Raw genomic sequence first — 26,587 nt, 5'->3', positions numbered from 1 at the left:
GAAATTCGTAGTGACCATATTGGGTTCGAAAGGCTGTCTTGGGTATGTCTGACTCCCTGAATTTCAACTGATGATAACCCGAACGAAGGTCTATTTTTGAAAAGCACTTGGCACCCTGAAACTGGTCAAAAAGGTCTTCAATCCTAGGAAGAGGATATTTATTTTTAATCATGACCTTATTCAACTGGCGGTAGTCTATGCACATCTGAAGGGTCCCATCCTTCTTTCGGACGAAGAGCACGGGTGCACCCCATGGGGAAACACTAGGACGAATAAAACCTTTGTCTAGGAGGTCTGCAAGCTATTTCTTTAACTTATTTAGTTCCACGGGAGCCATTCTATATGGCGGAATAGAAATAGGATGAGTTTCTGGCAACACATCAATGCCAAAATCTATCTCCCTATCAGGGGGTATCCCTGGGAAAGACTTCTGGGAATTCATTCACTACAGGGACTGACTGCAAAGGAAGGTTTCCAACTTTTAAATCTTTTACTTGGATTTGATGATACATACAACCTTTGGAGATAAGCTTTCGGGCTCTAAGATAAGAGATAAAGTGACCTCTAGGTTCCACAGAACTCCCTGCCTATATAACTGGTGTCTCATTCAGGAAAGAAAAAGTGACCTTTCGGGTTCTGCAATCAAGGGTGGCATAAAATGAATGGAGCTAGTCCATCCCAAGGATGGCATCAAAATCTATCATATCCAGTTCTATAAGGTCTGCCACAGTTTTCCTACTATGAATAGACACGACACAATTTCTATACACCCTTCTAGCAACAACAGAATCACCTACTTGAGTAGAAACAGAGAATGATTCTACAATAACTTCGGGCTCAAACCCAAAACCAACAGCCACATAAGGGGTCACATAGGATAAAGTAGACCCAGGATCAAGTAATATATAAACATCATGAGAAAAAATTCATAACATACCGGTGACAATATCTGGTGAAGCTTCCGCCTCCTGGCGATTAGTCAAAGAATATAACCGATTGCGACCGCTTTCGGCAGCTAAAGGGGCACCCTTAGGAAAAGGAGTTGTAGAGGCGGCTTGGGACTTAGCCCCTCCCCCCTCCCCCCCCCCTCGCATTTACTCCAACAGATGGATAATATCTCTGAAGGTGACCCACTTTGCCACAAGTATAGTAGTTTCTTCCCTCAAACCAATACTTTCCTAGATAATTCCTTCCGCAAACCTCACACTGCAGGCGAATACGCCGCTGCTGGGCCACATGTCCTGAGATTGTGTACCTAGAGCTTTGGACCCATGAGGAGGCTAAATACTCTGAGTTTGTCTGTCTATCGGTGGTCTGGGTGCTGGGCCGCTGGTTGCTGACTGTGCATTATTCCAAAACTTCTTCTTCTTCGACCACTTATTACCCCAGTTACCACTTTGCGGCTGACTCAGGTGCTAATCCATAGATCTAGCTCTTTTAGCCTGTCTGTCTTTCTCTTTAGATTCAGCAATCTTTTTCTTTCTCTCCCACTTGATGCATATGAACGGTTAGTCGAGCAAAGTCTAACTCCTTATTCAATATAGCCCCCTGCACTCAAGTACCAGGTCATCAGTAAGGCTAGATGCGAATTTCCTTATCCGGGCCCTCATATTACTAGTCAACTCTGGTGCATAGTAGGCTAGTTTATTAAACTTCAAAGTGTACTCCTGGACACTCATACTGCGCTGCTTCAGATTCATAAACTCTTCTGCTTTGGCCTCCCTCAACTCCAAGGGAAAGATCGATCAAGGAAAGCTTCCACAAATTCACCCCAAACTGTGGGCTCAGCACTTTCACCTTTTTCATCTTCCCAGTCAGCATACCACTGATTCGCAACGTCCTTGAGCTGATAGGTTGCTAGCTCTATCCCTTCGACCTCATCCGCATGCATCACTTTAAAGATCTTTTCCATCTCATCCACGAACTCCTGTGGATCTTCCTCTACCTTGGTGCCAGTGAACTTAGGTGGGTTTATCTTCATGAAATGTTCGACTCTAGTAGCCTCATATGTAACAGATGCAGGCCCAACATCTTTCGATCATTGAGCCTGGTTAGCTACCAACTGTGTCAGCATATAAATAGACCGTCTAAGTTTTACATTTGAAATATCTCCCTGAACAGTTGGGGGACGGTTGGCATTAGTTTGCGGAGCCCGAGATGGACTAGTCGGGACTGGAGGGACTCCCAGAGAAGGGATAAATTTTGGAGTGTGAGCCCTGTTATGGGTCCATATCCCATGGGTGGGACGGACCTCATCTGCCTGAGCATTCTGATCGATGATATGACGTGGAGGCATAACTGAGTTTCTGAAACACAAGTGATAATTGATTAGGGGACAGTTCAGACTCTGAAGCACGAATTAAATCACAAAGAAGGGAAATATTTCCTAAACGCCTAGCAGCCTCCTGCTTATAAGTATGGCGCGCTACACACCCATAAACAAGACTCTATCTGACGCAATTTTTAGACATCCTGGGACCATGAACTGCTCTTTGATACCAAGTTTGTCACGACCTGAACCAGGGCCTGGCCGTGACGAGTATTTCAAACCATGGAGGCCCGAAACACCCCTATCTGTCTGATAATCATGCACATAATTCATAAAATCAAAGTAATGCGGAAGAAACAAAATATAACGGAAACATGGTCAAGAATCATATGAAAACAAAAATGAGGAATAGTGTCCCACAATCTAAATCAACATCTCTAAAACCGTCTGCGAAATCTCTACTACATGACTGAAACAATGTCTATTTAAAAACTGGGACAAGGCCCCCAGCAGACCCAAAAACTGAATATAAGATAAAAGGACTGCAGGACATAAGACCTTCCGAAACATAGAAGGCTCACCACTTGTCTCTACAGCTCTGTCTGAAAGTGCTACTGAATCTCTTGACCCCTAGACTGGGCCTCTGAACCTGATAGGTTGGAGAGGCGAGGGGGTCAGCACAAAAGTATTGGCACGCAGAGATATCAAAGCAAAACATAATATTTTTGCAAAATATATTTGAGAGCCATTATAAAGCAATTTCGTATCAAATCATTTGAAAGCACATAGGTGTAATGCAATAGTTTTTCTCAACAATAATGACATGCAACTGAGCTAGGTGGAATACCCTACATAATTTACACCAACTGTCAAACCTCGGTTGCCATCAAGATTAGAGTGTAAGTGAGGGAGAGACACACAAGACCACAAAGCATGGTGTCTTGACCCAAATCAAATATGGTAGTGCACAAGACCACAAAGCATGGTACGATATTCTATGTCGGAAAACACGTTCTTCCAGCGATGAGCCGCTTGTATCTCAAACGCCTTTTTCGGGCATCCACCTTTCTCATGTAAAATTGATGCATTCAAATTTCATCATATTCAATCGCATATCGTATTCTATAGGGTATCGTCATACCTGACTTTCAAGTCATCAATACTACATCCACATATGCATAATAATGTAAAAACCAAGGTGTTTCATCATTTACATGTGGTGAACAATATTTATTTTAAATTCATGCTCTTTTTTGTTGATCACAATATAATATGGAGTATCGAAACATTATCATGGAAATTTGAAAACAATTCATCATTCATATTTATCAAACTTCCATGAAAAATCTCAAATCACATATGCATGGTTTCAACTATTGAAGTATATAGGTAAACAGTTCACATGACATAAAGAAAATGACTTAGAAATCATATTGAAAGCAAGATATTAGCATTTGATTGAAAACCCCCATTTAAAAGCATGCATGTTCATAAAACTACACCTAAGAGATTTTTGGATAACCCCACGTACCTCTATTTCCAAGGATAATAGGTGTTTCTTGAAGCTTGCGGATTGATGAATCCAAATATGTAATTATCTTTGAAATCCTACGGTCAAGTCTTGAACTATTTGGGTTGTTATTTTTGAAACCCTAAGGAGAATCTTGAGAACTTTTGATGAAAGAATATGTATTTTGGTGTCTTTGGAACTAAATCTCGTGTTTTAGGGCTAAGTAAGGGTGGAAAAGGACCACTTTGTCCTTAACACGGAGTGTTTAATTCACCAGAATTCCTTACTTAGGCGCCGCCCATCCCATCGCCTATCTTCACATAGGTGCTGCCTAGGATATTGCCTATGTTCACATAGGCGCCTCCTAGGCCATCACCTATGCTTTCCAGTGGCCATGGGCGATTAGTTAGGCGTCGCTTATCACTTTGAAAGGTCATAACTTCTTGCTTGGGTGTCGTATTTTAGGCAAATTGGTATCATTGGAAAGCTAACTCGAAAACCTATCATTTGACACGTAGTAGGCTTCCTAATTCGACATATACTGAGAGTTATGGTCGATGGAAGCTGACACATTTTACAACGTCTACTAAAACTTAGTCAATCGAAATAGTTCCAACTCGTCCTTGAGTTGAAGGATCTCTATGGTCTAAATTCAAGATGGAGCGGATTCACACGCTACACAATAATTAACATGCCGTATTGGCATAGGATTTTATGGCTTCGGAGTTAGCAACGCATCGAAATCATGGTTTTTATTCTAGCCCAAAATACGGAGCGTTACAACCAGTTCTTCACCTGCTCCTACTCATCAACTGTGTGGAAGAAGTTGCTAACTTGGCAAGGTATGTTGAGAAGATCCTCGGAGTGGCATGAAGAAGTCATGAGAGCAACTAGACAGGCAAAGGGCAAGTTAGTGAATGTTATCCTATACAGGCTAAACCTTGCACGTTGCTTGTATTTTGTGCGACATGAAAGGAACCTTAAACTGTTCCAATAGAAAGGAAGAGAAAACCAGGGGTGCTTCTTAGGCATAATACACATGAAGTTCATTGTAGAGGATCATTGGGCACTACATATTTGTGCTGAAATCGAACTCAAGTAGTAATTCTTCATTCATAAATGAAACAACTCTTTCCATTACATTACTAAAATTTCTTACATAGGAATAAAACAACAAAATCTCCATTTTCTAGTCATTATTAATTCAAAGTCCATGAACTATATTTCAAGTCTTCTAACAAGAGAGATTATCCCCAGGGTCTACACCAAGTTGCTCGCAATACTCGATGTAATATTGAACCCTTCTGGCAACAGCCTCAGGATTGGCATCATTACACTCAAGAAGGCCATTAATGGTTCGAATTGTCGCTCCGAAACCTTGTCTAGAAGTTAATAGAGAATGGCAATTATTCATCCAGTACCACAAGGCTGTCTTGAATGATATAAGACTATCTCTAGCTACGATATCGGGATCATTTAGGCCATCAAATCCGATGGCTTTTCCGGCTGGTCCATAATTGAAGTTCCATGATAGTTGGATCGGTCCTCGGCCGTAATAATTCTTTCCAGAGACACAAGGGTACAAATAGTTTGTCATATCACAATAGTCCCTAGATGCACCATTTATCTCATTTATGTAGCACATTTCTGCATAAATTGAAAAAGAACTATAATGTTAGTTGTCATGTAGCTGTGAAAATGTTCAATACAAGTATGCGTACCTGTAACGGATCTGAAATTAGTCAAAATAGTCATTTCATTTGGACTAAACCAAACAATTTATGTCTCTCGATTGTACGTCTTCCTTATTTTTCTAAGTTCTTAATCTCATCTTTTATGAAGGATTACGTTTAGTTTATGTATTACTAATGTGTTACAAGTTATCAAGGTATTTTGGTATGAGCGAAAGTTCTTCCCTTTATTTAAAGTTTTCGCTTAGTCAAATAATGTCATATAAAATAGAACAATGTGAGCATAATTAAATGGCTCATGACAAGATAGATCACATGGAAGATCCAAGAAAATTTTAAAAATAAAAAAGGAGTATCGAAGAAAATATTAAAGCATACGATCAGTTTTAAGGAAAATGACTCACGTCCAGTCTCATGGGTGACATGAGCAAAGAAAGCAGCAATTTCGCGCTTATTATCATCAGAAGAACCAACAGTCCCGAATTCAGGATAGCACTTGACAGCTTCAAGAAACACAGATCTTGTGAAAAAACCTTTGCCTTCACAATTTGAATCAGCTTGATCAGAAATCCCGTTAAAGAATGATTCAGTAACAATTTCAGCAACTCTCTTAACATTATATTTTGGTGAAATATTAAAATAACATGGCCCTCCTTGGCAGCCTTTTCCACAATAACCATTTCCAATGCCACAATAACCCCATTTACTACAACACAATCCTTCTTCACACTCACAATTCTGAGCCAACATCAGCTTTGGAATTACAACTATAGTTGTAGTACAAATAAATAACGAGATCAACAGCTTTCTTGAAGAAAAATCAATCATTTTTGGTGAGGAAAAAAAACGAACTTATTTTTGATCTACTAGGCTGAGGAAATATAAACTAAATGATACTAAGTATATATAGAAGCCAAAAAAGTTGAGCAAGTAATGTTGAATTATTGTTTATGATTGAGCAATTTTAGTGTGAACTTCTGGTATAGGTTGATTTTAAATTTATTTGAGTGTTTTAATAAATTAGGAAGGATATGGTTATGTCATCATAAGTTCATAACCCATAGCTTTTTCATTAAAAAGATTAGTTGATCACCAGAACTCCTTCACATGATCACGAGAACTTCTTGATATTTTTGATAATTGTAAAGACTTCCCTTGAAGTTCCAACAATTTATTGTAAGTTCTGTCTGTTTGTGTTCCATTGCCCATCATATTGATTATTGTAATTATACCACCTAAAAGAATTCAATTTTTCTACAACTAAGATCTATATGTATTTATTTTGTACAAGTTTAATCATACACAAGTGTCATATTTCTTTACATTATTAGGAAATGCAAAGAATATTTATAGGTAATTAAGCTTCTTAAAATGTGAGTTGCGTAATATTAAAAATACGACAGTTTACCTACATCCTACTATAACTGTTAACATTTTTGCCCTGATTTTCTTACCAAAATTAAGTTTTACTTTTTCTTAAAAAGAAAATAAAAGTAACCATAATTATTTTTACTGTCCCTAAAAAAAAATATATAAAACTTTTCCATATTTGGCTAACCTCTTTTTAAGAGGAAATGTTTTGGAGCTCTATAAATAGAAAATCCCTCTTTTCATATCATAACACAATATCATCCACAATATAGTCATTAAAGAGTCTTTGTTTAGGGGAGATTTCTCCCAATAGATTTAATGTTTTTTATATTAGGTTTTATAATATGTAGGCCGATTGGCCAAAATATATGATAATTTTATGCTTTTCAGTATTGTTTTCTTTGTCGTTTGATTTATTGTCTCAAGGTTTGCAAACGTTAAGCTTCCGCATGACGTCCTCTCAATTTCGAACCACCCAACAAGTGATATTAGAGCCTACGGTTCAAAGGTCCAGTGGTTTGGTGAAACGAGGTTGAAGACAAGTTCATGACGGTTCAAACCGATTTGCAACCAATTTGATGATAATGAGGATTTTTGTCGAACTACATGTCGAGAACAAGTTTCAACCATATTTTCAACATTCCTGTTGCTGCATCTTTAAAAATAAAAATCAAATATTAATTTTTTAACCCATTTTTATCACGACATTAAACTTTATTTTTAACCATAGCAAGCAATAGTTATGAAGATTATATCAAGAACGAAGTTCATGCATGTATTTGATGTGAAGAAGGCGGATCAAGTGGAGAAAATCAAGACAAAAAAGGGAGATTTGTTAGGGTTTTTGCCCTGATTTTCTTACCAAAATTAAGTTTTACTTTTCCTTAGAAAGAAAATAAAAGTAACCATAATTATTTTCACTTTTCCTAAAAGAAAAATATAAAACCTTTTCATATTTGGCTAACCTCTTTAAGAGAAAAGGTTTTGCAACTTTATAAATAGAAGATCTCTCTTCTCATACCATAACACAATTGCATTAGTTATTAAAGAGTCTTTGTTTAGAGGGAGATTTCTCCCAATAGGTTTAATATTTTTGATATTAGGTTTTATAATATGTAGGCTGATTGGCCAAAACATATACTCCCTCCATTTAAAAAAGAACGACCTACTTTGACTTGGCACAAAGTTTAAGAAAATAAAGAAGACTTTTGAATATGTGGCATTAAATTAAAGTTGTGTCAAATGTACCAAAATGCCCTTTAATCTTGTGGTCCTAAACATGTCATGTGGAAAGTTAAAATTAAAGTATTGTCAAAAAAGGAAAGGGGTCATTCTTTTTAAACGAACTAAAAAGAAAAGTAAGTCATTCTTTTTAAAACGGAGGGAGTAATAATTTTATGTTTTTTAGTATTGTTTTCTTTGTCGTCTGATTTATTGTCTCAAAGTTTGCAAATGTTAAGCTTCCGCATAACGCCCTCTCAATTTTGAACCCAACAATAACAAATAAAGATAATTTGACGATGTAAAAAATTCCTTACATTGCCGAATTTTATATTTTGTTAATTTCGACAATATTTATCCTTCATGAATAAAAATATTATGAGATAGCATAAGTATAATAACTTCAAAATTTGCACAGGATCACTTAAATTCATATATGTGAATGACATCTTTTCACTTCCTTCTTAGATATCCAAATGTGGTGTCTCCAAATTTAGTTTTTTCTCGGCAAAATTCATCGGCAGACCTCTTAAGTACGCACCAACTTTCACTTAGGCATCTCAAGTGGACATTGGTCCTTTTTGGCACCTCAAGTAGCGTACAAGTGTGTCACTTTGGTACCTTTTGCTGAGTTGGCAAGGTACGTATATTACACCTCCATGAAGGCGCGTTACATCCTTTTTTTAGCTGATGTGGCGCCCAAGTTGGCCCACCAACAATATATTAATTCACCTCTATTAATTTATATCTTTTTCTGCATTTTTATCTATTATTTTTGTCAATCTTAAGCTTATTTAATAGTAAAAATTATTGGGAGATATTTAAAAATTAGATACACATTTACGAGTTCATCTTGTCAAAAATAATATATTAACTCACCCCATTAATTTATACTTCTTTCACATTTTTATCCACCATTTTTGTCAATTTTAAATTTATTTAACGGTAAAAATTATTGAGAAAAATTTATATACGCATTTAGAAATTTGTGAAGATTAGATAATAAACATCATTTTTTTAATTAACTCACCCCCCCCCCCTCGCCCCTAAATTTATACTTCTTTCACATTTTTATCAATCTTAAATTTATTTAATGGTAAAAATTATTGATAGAAATTTATATACGCATTTAGGGGTTCGTAAAGATTAGATAATAATCACCATTTTTTTAATCATTAAAAGCTAAATTAGTGAAGAAAAATTGAAAATCGAATAATATCGATGAAGAAAAATTATTCTCCAACAGTATTTTTTTAATTACTTCTTATAAAAAATATCTTTTTAAACAAATAAATTTTAAAAATTTAACAAAACAGAATACAAAGATATTGAAGCTACATACCAGTTAGTGTCACAAAAGGAATTCCAAAAAGAAAAGAAAGCTTGTTAGCCGTATTTATGAAGTTTGAAGAGCTAAATGGAGCTAAATTCGTGCAGAAAAATTGACAACCAAGCAAAATCAATAAAAAAAATTAAAAATGAAAGCAAAATCGATGAAGAAAATATGAAAAATGAAGCTAAATCTATGGGAAAAAAAAAACTAAAAACTAAGCAAAATCAAAGAAAAATGGATGAAAAAATTTTGAAAAATAGAGAAGGGGGTGGGATCGGATTTTTGGAGAAAATGATTTGGGGTTGTAGGTTTTTCTTGTTAATGTAGTTTAATTGTTGAGGTTTGGTCAATTAGCAAGTGGGGTTGAGAAATTTTGAAGAATTTGGTGATTTTTGGGTTCTGGGGTTGATATTTATTTCATAAAGTTATGATTTTATTTTCATGTCTACCTGTACTTTGGGCAATTGGTGTTGTACTTTTTGCTTGTTAATGGAGTTTAATAGCTGAGGTTTTATGAGTTGGAAAGTAGGAAAGAAGATGACTGAGGTGCGGGGGTGGGCTGTTTGATGAAAAGGCTGGTAGAGTTGGGTTGGGTTGGGGTGGGGTGTGAGGGTGGCGGGTTGGGGGAGGGGTATTTGAAGAAAAAGAATGGTGGGGTGGGTGGGATGGGTGGAGTGGGGTGTTTGAAGAAGAAGACTAGTGGGGTGGGTAGGTTAGGGGGAGGGGTATTTTTTATTTAAATTAATTATTTATAAATTATTTGAATAAAAATGACATATGTCCGCATTTTATTCGTCACTTTCCATCTCATTGGAGAGTGTAGCACACACACATAATATTGTTTTGCCTATTCAGCAAAATATGCCAAAGTGACACACTTGAAGGCCGCTTGAGGTACCAAAAAAAATCAATGTTCACTTGAGGTGCCTAAATGAAAGATGGTGCATACTTAAGGCGTCTTTCGATGGATTTTGCCTTTTTTTCTCTGTAGTATTAAACAATGGTCACACATTTTCAAATAGAGTGCTGATAATTACTTTGCAAGTGAAAACATTAAGCTTGGAACAAAAAGGAGTGACACATGGATCCTGACAATCACTTATGCATAGGCAAATTTTGATGGTTCTCTTTTTAAGCAACATTACTTGCAATTATTTCATATATGCCATTAACAAAAGGTGTTTTTGATATTGTGAAGACTGGTAGAGTGACTACTATAGTAAAAGGACGTTACTGGAATTCACTGCACTTCTAAGCTAGTATCATAAAATTGTCTCAAAATCATTTCAAGGGTTCGGCACAAAGCAATAACATTATCTTTTGTATCTATGAAAAGTGTGTTCATGTGGGGTAATGGTTGGGGTATGATCACATACACTTCCACTCTGGATATATCTCTACGTTAGAACTTTTTATGAACTTGTTATATTAAGAATGATTGTATGTTAGTTGCTATCATTAAAGGGACTGTTCCAAACTAATAGTGATCTTCTAAGGTTTAAAACTAGTAAGTCTAAAAGATACCTAAGTAAAATATATGTTATTATTTGTTCCTTGTTTTAATTATTTGTGTGATTACAGGCCTGGAAATATGTAGGCTTTCCTCACTTGGATAGAATAGGGGCAACTCAAAGAACGGGAAAGGTACGAATATACCCCTAAACTTTGATAAATGATACAAATATATCTTCTGTCATATTTTAGGTATAATTATACCCTTTTTGTTAATGAAAATGTATATATATACCTCTAAACTTTGATAAATGGTACAGATATATCATCTGTCATACTTTAGGTACAAATATATTCTTGCGTTAATGAAAAGGTACATGTATACTCTTCTCACTAACAGTAGGACATGTGTCAATCTTATTCATTTGTCCCTTTTTAATTTAATTTATTCCAGCCTCATCCCAAAATAATTCTAATTTAATCCATAACCCGATCCAAATAATAACCCAAATCAGACCCGATCTAATAGAAAGAGAAAGAGAGAATGAATATGCGTGAGTAGAGATACATCTTGAAGGTTGTATTAGATCGGATTGGGTTTGGGTTATTATTTGGATCAATTTGTAGGTTAAATTAGGATTATTTTCAGGTAGGGTGGGGATAAATTAACTAAAATTACATATATACATAAGTAAAAAATCTTTTTATTACACACATATGTAAAGATCCTTTTTCTTAGCCCTAATGGCAAAAGGGCGGAAAAAGGCTGCTAACAAGATCCAAATCTCTGCTGCTCTGGTGAAAGCAAATCCACGACTCGGGAAGACCATTGTTGTGCACACAAGCCCAGGACAAAGGCTCGACAAGGAACCCTCCCTAACCCCACCCGTTTTATTAGAAGCAAGCAGGCCTCTCATACTCCTCAAATGGTAAGGAATATGATATTATTTGCTCTATCTTCAGGGGTTGGAAGCTCTGCAGCCCAGAACTCAGAACTGCAAGTCTCTAATCCTGAGATGATGAAGCCAATGGAGCAACACACTGAAGTAACTGGTACATAAAGGAAACTTAACTTAGCACCAGATGTAGAATTGACAAAGCCATGGGTGAAGCTATTTGATGGTAATAAAATGGCATCAAGAGGTATGGAATTAAGATTTGTTTCCCCGATAGTCAAAGAGGGGGCTAAAAATGCCCAATTAGATAAAGAAGAAATTGAGCGAGAGTCCCCTCACTGGAAGGATGCAATGATACTCTATGTTATTGGAGCTAACCCAACAATTGTTGCTATTGCTCGATTCATAGATGGGCAGCGGAGGTTTGTCCATAAGCCAAAAATCTACTATCACAATGATGGGTACTTTGTAATCAAGTTCCATAATATTGAAGATAGGGATGCGATTCTTATGACAGGGCCACACATGCTAAATAATAAGCCAATTATTGTGAAACCGTGGAGTGCTAATTTTAACTTCAATAATGAGGTTTGGAAGAAGATCCCTTTGTGGGTGAAATTCCCTAACCTCCCACTCAACTGTTGGGGAATGAATTCTCTTAGTCGTATTGCAAGTGGGTTAGGCACTCCAGCCTGCGCAGATGATTGTACTACGAATACGGAAAGAATCTTATATGCTAGAGTTTTGGTAGAAATGGATGTCACCATTCCCCTTCCGATGGAGGTGAAGGTTTCGAATCCCGATGGAGTAATTTTTGCCCAACCAGTGCTCTACGAGTGGAAGCCCCTGTACTGCACTACATGTTGTCAAATTGGGCATGTTTTTCAAGATAAACAACCGAAATAGGATCTACCTCCACCTAAGCCTACCCCTAAGAATGTCAAGCATATTTGGCAGCATAAAGGGAATGACCAACAAAAAGTTCAAGGACCCAAGGAACTTGTAAATGCTTAGCCGGTATAAGGTGGGAAGAATGTAACTGTGGTGGCTGCTCAGACAAGTATGGAATCTGTGGTAACCACGAGTTCTTTTACTGATCATGAATGGACAAAAGTGAAGGGAAAGTTAGCCACTAAAGCTCCTAGTCTTCCCCCGCTACATGATAGTACTGTTAATGTAAGCAATGAGTTCAACCCTTTGGCGGAGACTACACTACAATATATGATCCAAAATGCTTTTGATGTAGCTGATAAGGGACAATGTAGTCGAGATGCAGGGGTGTATATGAGCCCCCTCAAACCAACTCAATGAAGATAGCCACATAGAATGTTAGGGGCTTCAATAAATTGTATAAACATAAAGAGTTTTGTAGGATAATAAAAAAGGAAAACATAGATGTTATTTCTGTGATAGAGCATAGAGTAGCGCAACAAAATGCTAAGCAAATTGTAACGAAGATCCTGCCAGGTTGGGAGTGGAAGAATAATTATGCAGCAAATGGTAAAGGACACATCTGGTTACTTTGGAATCCTGGGAACGTGTAAGTTACAGTATTACATACTGAAAACCAAATTATTCATAGTTTAATTACAGATGTAACACCCCTTATTCAAGTATGTGTATTGGTCTTATTTATATGGAATTAATTTTTATTTTATTTTATTTATATCGGAATTTTCCCGCCGATGGATCCTACGAAGGTTATTGAATAAGCTTTCCAACGATATAAAGATTTCTAAAAATGGATAGGTTTCGGATATAATCGAGCACGTTTGAAACTATAAAACGGTGGTCGGGATATTTGGGAATAGTAAATATGCAGGAAAATTTCCTGCACACAAACTACTGAGGCCAGCCAAATTTTTGGGTCAACTTCGAACAATCATAACTCCCTTAATATAATGAACTGAGAGAGATGCGACTTATGAAAAGAAAGATCTTTGAGTCCTGTTTCTAATTCAATTGGGTTCATCCAAATCCCACGTCTTAGTAAGGAGTTATACTCGTTTTACTTCAGCCTATCAAAACAGATTTTTAGGGTCAACTTCAAACGACCATAACTCCTTGTACAAGATGAACTGGGTGGCCTACTTTATATGAAATGAAAGTCCTTCGAAGTATACTTCCAATGATACCAATTTCACCCAAATTCGATATCGGAGCAAAGATTTATGGTCGATCTACTTTAGTTTATCAAAACAGTTCACCAAAGGACAGATTTGACATTATTTAAATTTTAAAGGCATTTTGGTCATTTTCTATTATATTATGGATGGGAATATGTGTATATATACATGTATATGAGTTCAAAAACTCATTTTCATCATCAATCATTAAGAAAGAACAAACCCTAGCCAAATTTGACCTTTAAATTACTTTTGATTCAACCGTAGAAATTCCAAAGTAATCTGACAACTGCATTTGTCATCTCGAGAGCTTCAAACGGCACCTATTATTTGTGCAAACAGGATTGCATAATCAAGAGGTAAATTCTAAGGTATGAATATTGTTTACCTTTGTTCTTTTCCATATGTATATGTGTGATAGAGAATTATATGTATTGGTTGTTATTGAAAGGTGATGGAAATAGGGTTATGAACTATTTTGCATGGTGGTTGTATTGAATTGTGGAAGGTGGATATGGTAATTGAGTTATGGAAGGTGGATATGATGATATACTATTGAATTGATGATTATTTATGTCTATGGCTCAATTTGGTTTAATGGATTGGTTGGAAGGATAAATGAATCCAAACTTGATATCAGAGGATGTTGTATGAATTTGCATGGCATGTGAATGTAATTGGAGTATAAGAGGGTTAAAGTGACACCCTTTATGGTGTAATTAAGGCTTACTACTTAACCACTAGTTTGGTGAATTCAAATAATTGAATTGTGATATTTGGTTGATAATACTAGATTGCTATATATGTTCATTGTAGATAAGTAATCCGAAAAGACAGGAAGTACATTTGGGACTAGTATTGAAGGTTGACAGTCAGGTATGTAAAGCATACTCTATACCATATCTTTGGCATAAAAGTGAACAATTGTTCTATTAAAAACTTTCCAAAGTTATTCAGTAACATGTGATCCATAATGGTTTTCTATGATGTCCTACGTTACCAATGAACTTGTTTCCACCCTACAAGATGTCAAGACATTCCAATACTTACTTGTTTTCCAAATCTTACATGTTTATTGCACTAATGAATGTCACAAGGTATCCGGTTACTCAAACAAGATCCATGTGCTATTAATGACTCCAAAACATTTCATTGATATACTAATAAGTTCCTACTTCATTGTTATGGCATTGATGACTCCAAAACACTTTATTGATGTGCCAATGAGTTCTTACTTCATTGTTATTGCATTGATGGTCTATTTATATGTCTCTTATTGATGTATCATTGTTTCAAAGTATCAAAAATATGTACAATATCAAAGATTAATTGAACTAAGTGATGGAAGTTATCTCTTATTGAGTGGTATCCCAGGGGCATAACCCTATCATAGGTCGATCCCAGTTGATATGTACTGGAGGCAGCCTAATGGTCACAGTACAATACAATAATAATTACAAAGATGATAAGAATGAAGGTAAAGTGATTGAATAAATACAATGTACAGGTTGTCACAAGTTCTAGTAAGTGTGGTCCACTCCTATTATAATTTATTCACTTGTTTCTGATTTCTGTTGAGCTCCTATATCATATGTGAGTATCTACAGCTTTACATACTCAGTACATATTTCGTATTGACGTCCCCCACGGGGGACCTATATCTTATGCTGCAGGCACAGGTACCTCAGCTCATACACCGCACAAGTAGGAGCCAGGATATCCAGCTACTTTTGGTGAGATCCAATTTGCTTCGGGGCTTTCCGTGTCATATCCAGTCACTTTTGGTATTGTATAGAAGTTAGTTATATAGCGGGGTGTGTCCCGACCTTAGTTAAACTCTGTGTATTATCTAAAGACTTTGTAAACCTAATGTACAGTCAAGATGGTGTTTTGTTAATAGACGTGATGGCTTCAACGGCCAAGTATTGTATATACATATATATGTGTGCTCAAGCTTATACAGGTGATTATTTCCTTTTATATGCGACATGATACTGTCCGAATTTCGGGTTGTCATAGAGGTATGCATGGGAAGTATAAGGTTATGAGCCGATTCTCCCGGGCCTCCTCGGTTACGGGTGCCAGTACCCCCCAATAGGATTTGAGGCATGACAACAGATCATAGTAGAAATCATTTGATTGAGGTCTCTGCTATATATGGATTACATACTATTGAAGAGAGGAAAAAGCTCTGGGCAGTATTGAGAATCTGGTATCTAGTATTCACAACCCTTGGATCGTAATGGGTGATTTTAATGTTATTCTTAGGGGTGAAGATAAGAATACTACAGTCATGGAAGCAGAAATTAGGGACTTTGAGAATCTAGTGACAAACGCTGGCTTACATGAACTCAAGACTATAGGGAGATTTTTTACTTGGTCTAATTCCCATATCCATAGTAAAATTGACAGGGCTTTAGTTAATGGATATTGGATGAGAAAATGGCCTCATTTAGAGGTGGAAGTAAAAGACCCTCACTTCTCTGATCATTCTTTACTCTGTGTCTCCGTGAAAGAGGTACAAAATAGATATGCAAAGCTGTTTAAGTTCTTAAACTATCTAACAAGTCATGCTGAGTTTCAACATATTGTGGCTGCTATATGGTCCTCAAAAGTTCAAAGTTGTCCCATGGAGAAGATCTGGAAGAAGCTTAAGCTAATGAAAGGAGATATGAAAGAATTGAATTCGAAAGAGTTTTCTAATGTTGAAACTAAAGTTCAATCATTCAGGAAACAACTGAAAGATGTACATATACTACTCAGAACCTCCCTCACTGATCAACAATTATATGACGAAGAAAAGAAGATAAAACGGATCTTGGAGAAATGGATACTGGTGGAGGAAAGCATTCTCAGGCAGAATCTAGAATACAGTGGTTGGGATTGGGGGATATGAATTCAGCTTTCTTCTACGCCACTATGAAAAATAGAGTTAGCCAGAATCATATCAGGTCCTTGGTCTCTTCTAATGGTGTATTATTGCATACTACTGAGGATATAGAAGCAAAGATAAATAGTTTCTATAAGCAGCTGTTGGGGACCAGTGCGAGTGAACTTCCTGTACTTGAGCCTCATGTTTTATCTAGTGGATCTATACTGAATAGGGAACAACAACTATACCTCAAAAACCAGTCACCAGAGAGGAAGTATACCAAGCGCTGAAGACTATTGATGCTAAAAAAACACTAGGATGTGATGGTTTTAATGCTTTTTTCTTCAAAAAGGCCTGGCCTATTATAGGAGATGAGGTGACAGATGCTGTAATATATTTTTTCCAATCTAAGAAGGTGTACAAAGCAATAAATTGCACAACAGTAACATTGATCGTTACAGTTTAGAATCCTTCATCAGTTAAGGAATTTAGGTCGATCTCTTGCTGCACCATGCTTTATAAGTTGATTTCCAAAGTGCTCACTAGAAGATTGCAGCCTATTATGGATAGCATTATCGATGGTATCCAAGCAGCTTTTGTCCCGAGAAGAATTATTACTGATAATATCTTATTAATCCATGAATTAGTTAAAGGATATGGAAGAAAAGGTATATCTCCAAGATGCATGCTTAAAGTTGATATACAAAAGGCCTATGACTCGGTGGAATGGCCTTTTCTAGAACAAGTATTAGTTGGTCTAAACTTTCCTAGTGAGGTGCTGCAATGGATCATGGTGTGTGTCACGACAGTCTCATACTCCATCATCATTAATGGAGAGCCTACTAAACCGTTTGAAGCAAAGAAAGGTCTCCGACAGGGAGACCCTCGCTCTCTTTTTCTATTAGTGATTGTGATGGAATACTTAAGTAGGATGTTGAAGCTACTAATCCAAGAACCCCAATTCAAATTTCATCCACGATGTAGCAAAGTGAACTTTATACAATTAGCATTTGCGGATGACTTGCTTCTTTTTTGTAGAGGAGATGTCAAGTCTGTCCAAATGCTATTTGACAGGTTTTAGTGCTTCTCTAAAAGTTTGGGATTGGTTACTAACCCCAACAAAAGTTTTTTCTATTGTGGAGGAATGTCGAATGAAGATCAACAAGGAATTCAAGATATTCTAGGATTCAACAAAGGAGAGTTACCATTTAGATACCTCGGGGTTCCCCTGAGTACCAGTAGGGTCTCTATTGTGCAATGTCAACCTATATGGGATAGGATACTGGGAAGAATAAAATCATGGACTACTAAACACCTCTCTTACGCTGGTAGGGCACAATTGATTAAGTCCATTTTATTTTCCATTCAGGTTTTTTGGGCACAAATCTTTGTACTACCCAAAAAGGTCATTGAAGTTATTGAGGCTACTTGCAGAACCTTCTTGTGGACAGGAGGTGCAACATTATCAAAGAAAGCCCTACTTGCTTGGGATAAAGTTTGTTATCCTAAGGTGGCTGGAGGTTTGAACATACTTGTTATGGATGTTTGGAATAAAGCTACCACCGGGAAGCTGCTATGGAATATCTGCGCTAAGAAGGATAAGTTATGGGTGCAATGGGTACATTGTTACTATAGGAGGAATAAAAATCTACTTGTGGATATGCCTAAGCAAGACTCTTGGGTCATTCAAAAAATCCTTCATGCTACCAAATACTTCCAACAAATAGGTATGAATATTAATGATATGGCTGATATGAAAACATTTTCTACAAAGAAACTTTACATCAAGCTCAGAGGGAAATTTCCAAAAGTGCATTGGAGGAACCTTGTATGTAATAATATGGGGATACCAGGGTGGATTTTCATATTAAGAATTGCTATTCTAGGCAGGTTACCAACTAGAGACAGATTGTTTAAATGGGGTGTTGTGACTAATCAATCTTGTCCACTTTGTGAGCAAGAGAATGAGTCCATAGCACATTTGTTTTTTAAGTGTGATATCTCTGCTACTATATGGAAAACGTTGTTGTCATGGATTGGTATCGTACGGGACCCTAAAGAATGGAATGAGGAGGTATCTTGGGCTATTACATATGCCAGAGGAAGTTCCCATAAGGCTAAGGTTTATAGGATGCTATTTACTGCTACTATTTACCATGTTTGGAGAGAGAGAAATTCTAGAGTTTTCCATAATAGAAGGCTCTCATCTACGCAGATAATACGACAAGTTATACAAGAGGTGCATGTAAAGGCTTCTATGAAGCATAAGATCGTCCACTGGTTATAGGACTACAATTATTATCCTACTTAGTTTGACTAGTTTGTTGTTGTTGCCTTTTATGTTTACTTAGATTCATGCTTTGATGGTTGTGGGGATGTTATGTCTCTCAACCATCTCTTAGCGCTATATAATGTTCGCTTTGGTAATAAAATGATTTTATTTACCAAAAAAAAAAAATCTTTTTTAAGGCCTCATTTTAAAGTTTTGCTTTAGGCCACATAATATATTGAGTCGCCTCTAAACCTTGCTATCTTTTCTCTCCAATTATCTATCTCTATTAAACCTCCTTATTATCTCTCCACACCCACAAATTTTGGCGATCTACAATAATCTCTGTCCAATTTCATCACACATCCACACACAAAAAAAAAATATCTTTCTCTAATTTCATCTTACACCCACAGAAAAAAGAATCTTCTCCATTTTCATCAAAAACTCAGGGAAAAAACTGTAATTTCATCAAATACTGAAGAAAAAAAACAGTTTCATCAAAACCCTGGAAAAAAGATTCAAGCACTCTCAAATTTGATCAAGCACCTAGAGAAAAAAATAAATCTTTTTAACGGGGGATGAAAGTAAAGGCCAAAGCCAAAGAGAATATTTACTGAACAACAAAAGCATAGGCTTCAGATACTGGTAAAGTAAACATCAAAAGAATAAGTTCAAAAATTAGCCTCGGCTTTCTATTCAGGTTTGTACATCCGTTAATTCAAAATCCCTCCTCCAATTCTGTCTCTTCTTTCCGGTACATAATATTTTGTTGGTATTATGGTCACATTATACTTTAGATATTTACATTATACATTACAAAGTTTACATTCGATATTACTTTTATATGTTGTTAGTTTTATGGTCACATTATACTTTAAATATATTTTTAATATGTATAAGGTGCATAATTTATATTTATAACGTTACATTATACATTATGCAAGATTATAGTATTAAATGTATAAGGTGTACACATACATGTGAAACTGTTGTATAATGTTATCTATAATATGTATCAGTTTGCTGCTATATTTTTATCTTTTAATTGGAGTCTGTTAGTCTGTAAATGCTTTTGGTTTATATTTTTTTACATGTATAATCATGTAATAATTATTGAACGACTTATTAATTATAATTTTTTTTCATATTAGGGACTGTGGCATTTTTGTTGCTGCATATGCAGAAATATTAAGTGAAGAAAATGAAAATGCATTCATGTGGGTTTGACGCACAAAGTCAACGTGCACGCTATGCATATTTACTATGAAATTACGGAGTGAGCAAGACGATTGAAGGATGCACAAGTGATAATGACAATTCTCCCCGTCCAAGGTATGGTTATCTCCAATCAATTGATGAAAGTGCAATTGTAACTTTAGAGTAGCACGGTTTTTTAACAGTCTGCATGAAAACATCTAATTTTTGTTTTAGTAATGAATGTTAAATAATTACAACACTTGTTAGATTTTGATGTTGGTTTGGAATTTAGATTTTATTGATCTCTTTGAGCTGCTTATACATACATATGTTATGTATAGTTAGTAGTTTCGATTATTAGGGCCATATTTTGGTTTTAATTAAGTGTATTGCAATGACATACAATATATTGATTGATACGATCTAAGTTGGCAGCAATTACATTTGCCGTACATTATAGTGTATTGGTACTATATAAGTTGGCAGTCATTACATTAAACAGTGATTTATATATAATGTATAACAATCAATTATACATTAAAGTGCTATTTTATATCTAATGTATAACATTTTGAAGAACGGAACTTCATTAATACGTCAATTACATCCAATGTATAGATGTATGAAATGCGATTCAAACATATAACTTTTGTTTCATACATATAAAGTTAAGTATAATATATTCTCATACATATAGTTAAAAACTTTTAACTTAAACCAAAATAACGAAAACATTTACATAAGACATAGATACTAAAGTATAAAACTTTATCATACATAAAACATACTCTTGTTTGAGTCCAGATCATACATATAATCGTGGCAACACACAAAGTAAGAAATGTATAATACATTCTCATACGTACAACACATTATAGCACTACTACTTAAGTTAAACTAACTTTCATACACGAGTGTAACAAAGATCTCTTATTTAAAATGAAAGTTTGCAAAAGTTCAGTTATAAACAATGTTATACATTACATTGAACTAACAGTTTAATGTTTAATTGTTTGTTATACAATAGATATGAATGACCGTTTAGTGTTATAGCTGTCAAATTAGATAGTATTTATACACCTTTTATGTATATTGTAAAGTGAAATAGTTAAAGGAATGCAATATGATTTATGTATGATGTAGAACATTGTTGTGACAATCTTAAACTATTATTAAGAACTAAACTTGAAATAACAATATAAAACATAGTTCAAAATTATTCCAGATTATCAACATCAACAAAGTAAATTGTTTATTCAAACGAAATCACATTAACATCATCACATGGAAAATCAAAGTATCTTCTTCACGGTTCCTTTGGAAAAAAATAGTATGTGCGTCGGTTGGGACCTGCACGTTCGTATTTACCGCAACAATTTGAACTTGAAGAAAGTGGTTCACTTGATTTCAAATGTCTTCCTATCTTTGGCCTACCCGGAGGCCTTCTATATTTGGGCGGTACAATTTCTTCATCTTTTTCAAATTGAGGAATTACCTTCAACAATTTATTTTACTACAATTTTTTTATGAACTTCATCAATATTCAATTTCGCTGCAATCGTCGAAATCAATTTCAAGAATGTTATACTTTCTAAAACAATAATTTCATCACTTTTGTATTGTAGATAAACAATTTCGGACTCCCAAGAACCCGAATGACGCAACAATATAGGGATATTCATACTGATTTTTGGAGAAGAGAACAAACCAGATGTGGACATTTTTTTTCTTCTGAATTCCAAATCGTAATGCCAAAATAAAATAAAATTAATGGTGATATTTAAAATATTTTTTGAATTTGAATTTCAGTTACTATATTTAATCATATACCACATCATGATAGGTAATTAATGTCGTTAATTAAGCAACAGAATGATAGCATCGGATTTTGCTTTCCATAAATATAGGCTAATCAGTTTCCTCATACATTTAAGCTATGTATGAGGGTCCACGACATGTATATGTATTTTATCCAAAATCAAGAGAGAGAAAGTCAGCCGAGATTTTAAGTAAATACTTTTATTAGGGAAGGAATTTATGTGGTTTATACACAAATTAAATTAAACAGGGCAAATGAACAAGATTGTGACACGTGTCTTGTCGTTAGTGAGAAGGGTATATATATAGTTTTTCATTAATGACAAGGGTATATTTATACCTAAAGTATGACGGAAGATATATATGTACAATTTATTAAAGTTTAGGGGGTATATGTGTATCTTTTCATTAATGACAATGGTATATTTATATCTAAAGTATGACGAAGGGTATATCTGTACTATTTATTAAAATTCAGGGATACCTTTTCCCATCAAAGAATGTTCTTTTGCCTATTCCTAGGATCCTTACATGGCATACTAATAAAGTTAAGCAATTTGCTGAAGGTGATCTATTTAAGATGAGGACTGCCAAGGTATCTTTGGAGGTTATTATCAATTGTTCTGCAAAACATACAGGTAAATGTTATTTTGTTTTCTTGTAGATTGTGCACCCTTACATCATCCCTACAAAGCATGAGATAGAGGCGCACATGAAAATACTAGAGCCATATTCAAATGAGGTAATGGTTGCAACTATCGATGACTTGAAGGCTGAACTACGAGGAGTGACTGCCATTGTTACACCAGGAGAAACTCCTAGGAGGTTGGGAAATGGGCACAAGATCTTGATGATATTGTAAGAGGAATACATCTTGGAAATACAGGAAAAAGACATCTTGGTAATGCAGGAGAAAAACATCTTGGTGAATAGATGCAAGGGGTTGCGTGACAAGTATGGTCCATCAGTATGACAAAATAGAGCAATACTTTGAAGGGTATTCTAAATTATGATGATGAAAAAAGTGAAACAAAAATTGACTTTGAAGAGGCACGATATGCCACACGACATTCACCACACCCAAATTCAGACCATATGAGCTCTCATCTTGTTATGGTCAAAAAATTCTTAAAAAAAATAGGTATTGACATTCACCTCACCCAAATTCAGACCGTATGAGCTCTCATCTTGATATGGTCGAAAAATGATAAAAAGATGGGCATTTTTTATAACTTTGGTAACAAGCACGCCTACATTTGGCCCTATTGTATAAGTACAGATAAACTTAACTAATAGATGAGAGCGGAGGGATATTTTTGACTAAAACTGACAGCGAATAAGTCTAAGGAATGATTAAAAGAAAACCCACCAAACAATGTGCATAATTCCTGACTATGGCTTTGGAACAGTAGAAAAAAAATTTGGTTGACTAAAAAGAACCACAAAAACTCATACCCAATCCCAACCAAAAGTAAGTCCAGCTACAATTGACAGTGAAGTGGATAGGCAGATAACAATTTGGTCCACTCTACTTTAAATTGCTGAAGCTGTTGTCCAAGGAACTAAATATCAAGATTGTAACAAAATTTCTTCAAATATTTTAATCTCAATAAGCTTTTCCTCGTAAAATTTGTCTAATTTAGAAGAAAAACAAATTAGTAGATACACCCTTCTTCATTCAATGCAGTTGGAGCTGTAACGCAGTTTAAGACTTGTCACCCAAAATGGAGGTCAAATCCTACAACTCTATCCTAGAACCAAAATGTGGAAATAAACGGAAGGACTAAAGTTCATGTAGAGGCCTTGGGAGTAGCAGGTTTTTTTTCAGTACTCTATCTTTTTGTCAGAGTCAGCAGCCTTCCGCTTGTCCTTCCTCTCCCTCTTCTTTAGTGCAGTCAACCGAGCCTTCAGCAAAATTGCATAAGACGCTTGGAAACGCTGGAGATCTTTTGCTCCAACCTGTTAGTCCAATTAAATCAAGTGCATCACTATCCACAAGAAGTGAAATGATGAATCAAACATAAAAAATAATCGTATAACTGACGAAACCAACAAGCAAGACATTAATACAACCAAGACACCACCCATGAGGTGTTTGTGTTTTGGATGCTTGGTTTTCTTTTGTAGAGAACAATATTTTGGTTTAGGTTCTTGTAATACCCCGAAAAATCGAAACCAATATTAGAGTCATGTACCAAGCTCATGCATAGTAAATCATGGTTATTTTATAATTTTATGAGTAGGTTAGATGTATATTAAGACTTCAAATAACTCCCAGCTATCAGACGAATCAAAACATTCCTTACCAATTGAATTCTTGAGAAAGATATTGGTATAGTCAATTTCAAATGAGCATATCTCTCATTATACTTGGAATTTTTGAGCTCATGACCTACCAACAGATAGATAATTGAATTATCTTTCCAACGATACCAATTTCGCCTAAATCCAAAATCAGAGCAAAGAGTTATTCATATTTTACTCCAACATGTCAGGCTGGAAACAGTGTGACGACATTCGTGGTAGCTTACCACATTTGTGACGCCCTACCACGAAGGTCGTCAGCCTTAGGCAGAATCAAGCTCCCGTGTGACGACATTCATGGTAGCTTACCACATTTGTGACGCCCTACCACGAAGGTCGTCAGCCTTAGGCAGAAACCAGCCCTTGTGCGACGATATTTGTGACGCCCTACCACGAAGGTCGTCAGACATAGGCAGAAACCATCAATTCCAGCTTCTGTGTGACGACATTTTTGATAGCTTACCACATTTTTGACGCCTTGTCAGAAATGTCGTTAGCTATTATTTTCAACAACTGGAAATTTATTTCATCAGGGTATTTTGGTCTTTTTCCTTCACTTCCCATGACTTATAACCCAAAAGAGGCGTAATTTTTCCCATTTTTCTTTAGTTAAGCATCTTAAAAACCCTCTCTTACGATCTCAACCACAAGATTAGGGTTTCCATCAAGCTCATCTCTCAAAAGCAAGATTCAAGCCTTTCTCCAAGATAATTGAGAATTAAGTTCACCAAATCCAAGAACTCTCCAGCAAATCATCAAGGTTTCCTTTCAAAGGTATGTGTAGTGTTCATCTATGGATTCAATTTGTTCATAGAGTTCAAGAACAATGCTTTTAAATGTTATTTTGTAAACTTTTGTGGTGATATAAGCATGTACACGTTGATGATTGTTGTTCAAGTTTCAAGATGATATGTAAGGATGGTTGTCACGGAATATATATGATTGTTGGTTGAAAATCATGAACTTTGGGTGGGTTGAACTAATGCAAGTATGAAATCCACCTATGCCTTAAAGAATGCATGTAAGGTGTTTGATAAAATGCCTAGGATGTTAGAAGTTCATATTTACATGATTTCATGATATCTAAATGACAAGTCCATGTTAGTGATACACTTCAATATGAATGCCAATGCTATTTATGTATTCTTATGGTGATGGCATGAAGTATGTATGATGATGGAAATATGAATTTTGTGTGTGAATTATATCCATGCTTTCCTTACCATGTTTGAGGTGTTGATTAAATACATGAAGTATACTATCCCCTACTTATGATATAGCGAATTGTGGACTCCATTCTTGTGATCAAGTCCTGTCATGTGTGTCAGTTTCCTTTTATCGAGTCCTGGGGTATTCATACCCGAAAAACATAGTTGTGTGCCTAGAGCCATGTCATGTTGTCACAATAATCTCAGTCAAGCTATAATCTATAAAACTCAGTCAGTCATATGACTCAAGAAACCTTAGAAATCTCATGATCCTAGTTAACTCTCAAATAATAGTACTACTCCGTCAGTCAACGAAAGCTAGTTAATTTGTCCATGTACAGTTAGTTGAATCATGTTTAGTCTCTTCAAATAGGAGTAGGAGTTAGCACCGAGTGAACCCAAGGATGGGAACTCACCTATATATGAGGGTGTGATTCTTAGCAGTTATCCTTGCATTCCAAAACTATGTAGCCAGCAAAGGTTGAGACATCGCAGCCTGTTATATGAGGGTAGATGAGGTGGCTTAACCTGTTATATGAAGGTTCCCACCGTTCTCACTAGAGTTACCTGTTATATGAGGGTTGCTCACTTGTTGTCCTTACCAGTGGCGCGGTATTGACACCCTTCCAGTCAGGGCAGAGATTAGACCCCATCTTAGCCATAATGGCACACATATGGAGCATGTCGGTTAAACAACTATCTCCCACAGTTTTAGTATCAGTCTCAGTAAAAGAACTCAGACAGTTCTTCAGATATCAGTATACCAAGACTGTTAGATATGATCAAATTCAGTTATAGCACGGAACTCAGAGAATTCAACCAGATTCAGGGCTGTCAGATACAGTTATCCATGTTATCAGAACTACGGTTCCAGCCATGTATTAGCGTACAGATTTAGCCATTACGTACTCACGATCTTAGTTACTATGTATGTATGTTTGCACTCTTACGTTCATATTAGTCAGTCAGTTAGCGTTATTCATGCATGTAAACTCTTTGCTTTAGCCTACCTCACTCGTATACTTAGTACTTCAGTTGTACTGATGC

General features: G+C 35.8%; 3 protein-coding genes across 3 annotated transcripts in view; 1 reads left to right on the top strand and 2 right to left on the bottom strand.

Annotated features, from left to right (window-relative positions):
* Nucleotides 1-4,779: 4,779 nt before the first annotated feature.
* LOC107874977 (chitinase 6) lies at nt 4,780-6,481 on the bottom strand. Its single transcript, XM_016721657.2, has 2 exons — nt 5,875-6,481; nt 4,780-5,426 (listed from the first exon to the last, which is right to left on the bottom strand). Exons 1-2 carry the CDS (start codon nt 6,296-6,298, stop codon nt 5,014-5,016), a joined length of 837 nt encoding a protein of 278 aa, XP_016577143.1. The 5' UTR covers nt 6,299-6,481; the 3' UTR covers nt 4,780-5,013.
* A 9,630-nt stretch (nt 6,482-16,111) lies between these two features.
* Nucleotides 16,112-16,765, top strand: LOC107874188. Its single transcript, XM_016721042.1, has one exon. It carries the CDS (start codon nt 16,112-16,114, stop codon nt 16,763-16,765), a length of 654 nt encoding a protein of 217 aa, XP_016576528.1.
* Nucleotides 16,766-23,618: 6,853 nt separating this feature from the next.
* The window catches only part of LOC107873180 (signal recognition particle 14 kDa protein-like), a 22,760-nt gene continuing 19,791 nt past the window's right edge, over nt 23,619-26,587 (bottom strand). The window contains exon 4 of the mRNA XM_016719927.2: nt 23,619-23,987. Within this exon, the coding sequence (XP_016575413.2) occupies nt 23,853-23,987 (135 nt within the window). The 3' untranslated portion in view covers nt 23,619-23,852. The remainder of the gene's footprint in view (nt 23,988-26,587) is intronic.

The sequence above is a fragment of the Capsicum annuum genome, chromosome 6 (genome assembly GCF_002878395.1).
Source record: "Capsicum annuum cultivar UCD-10X-F1 chromosome 6, UCD10Xv1.1, whole genome shotgun sequence".
Lineage (NCBI taxonomy): Eukaryota > Viridiplantae > Streptophyta > Magnoliopsida > Solanales > Solanaceae > Capsicum > Capsicum annuum.
The sequence above is the reverse complement of the archived record's forward strand: the minus strand, read 5'-3'. Positions and strand labels throughout refer to the sequence as shown.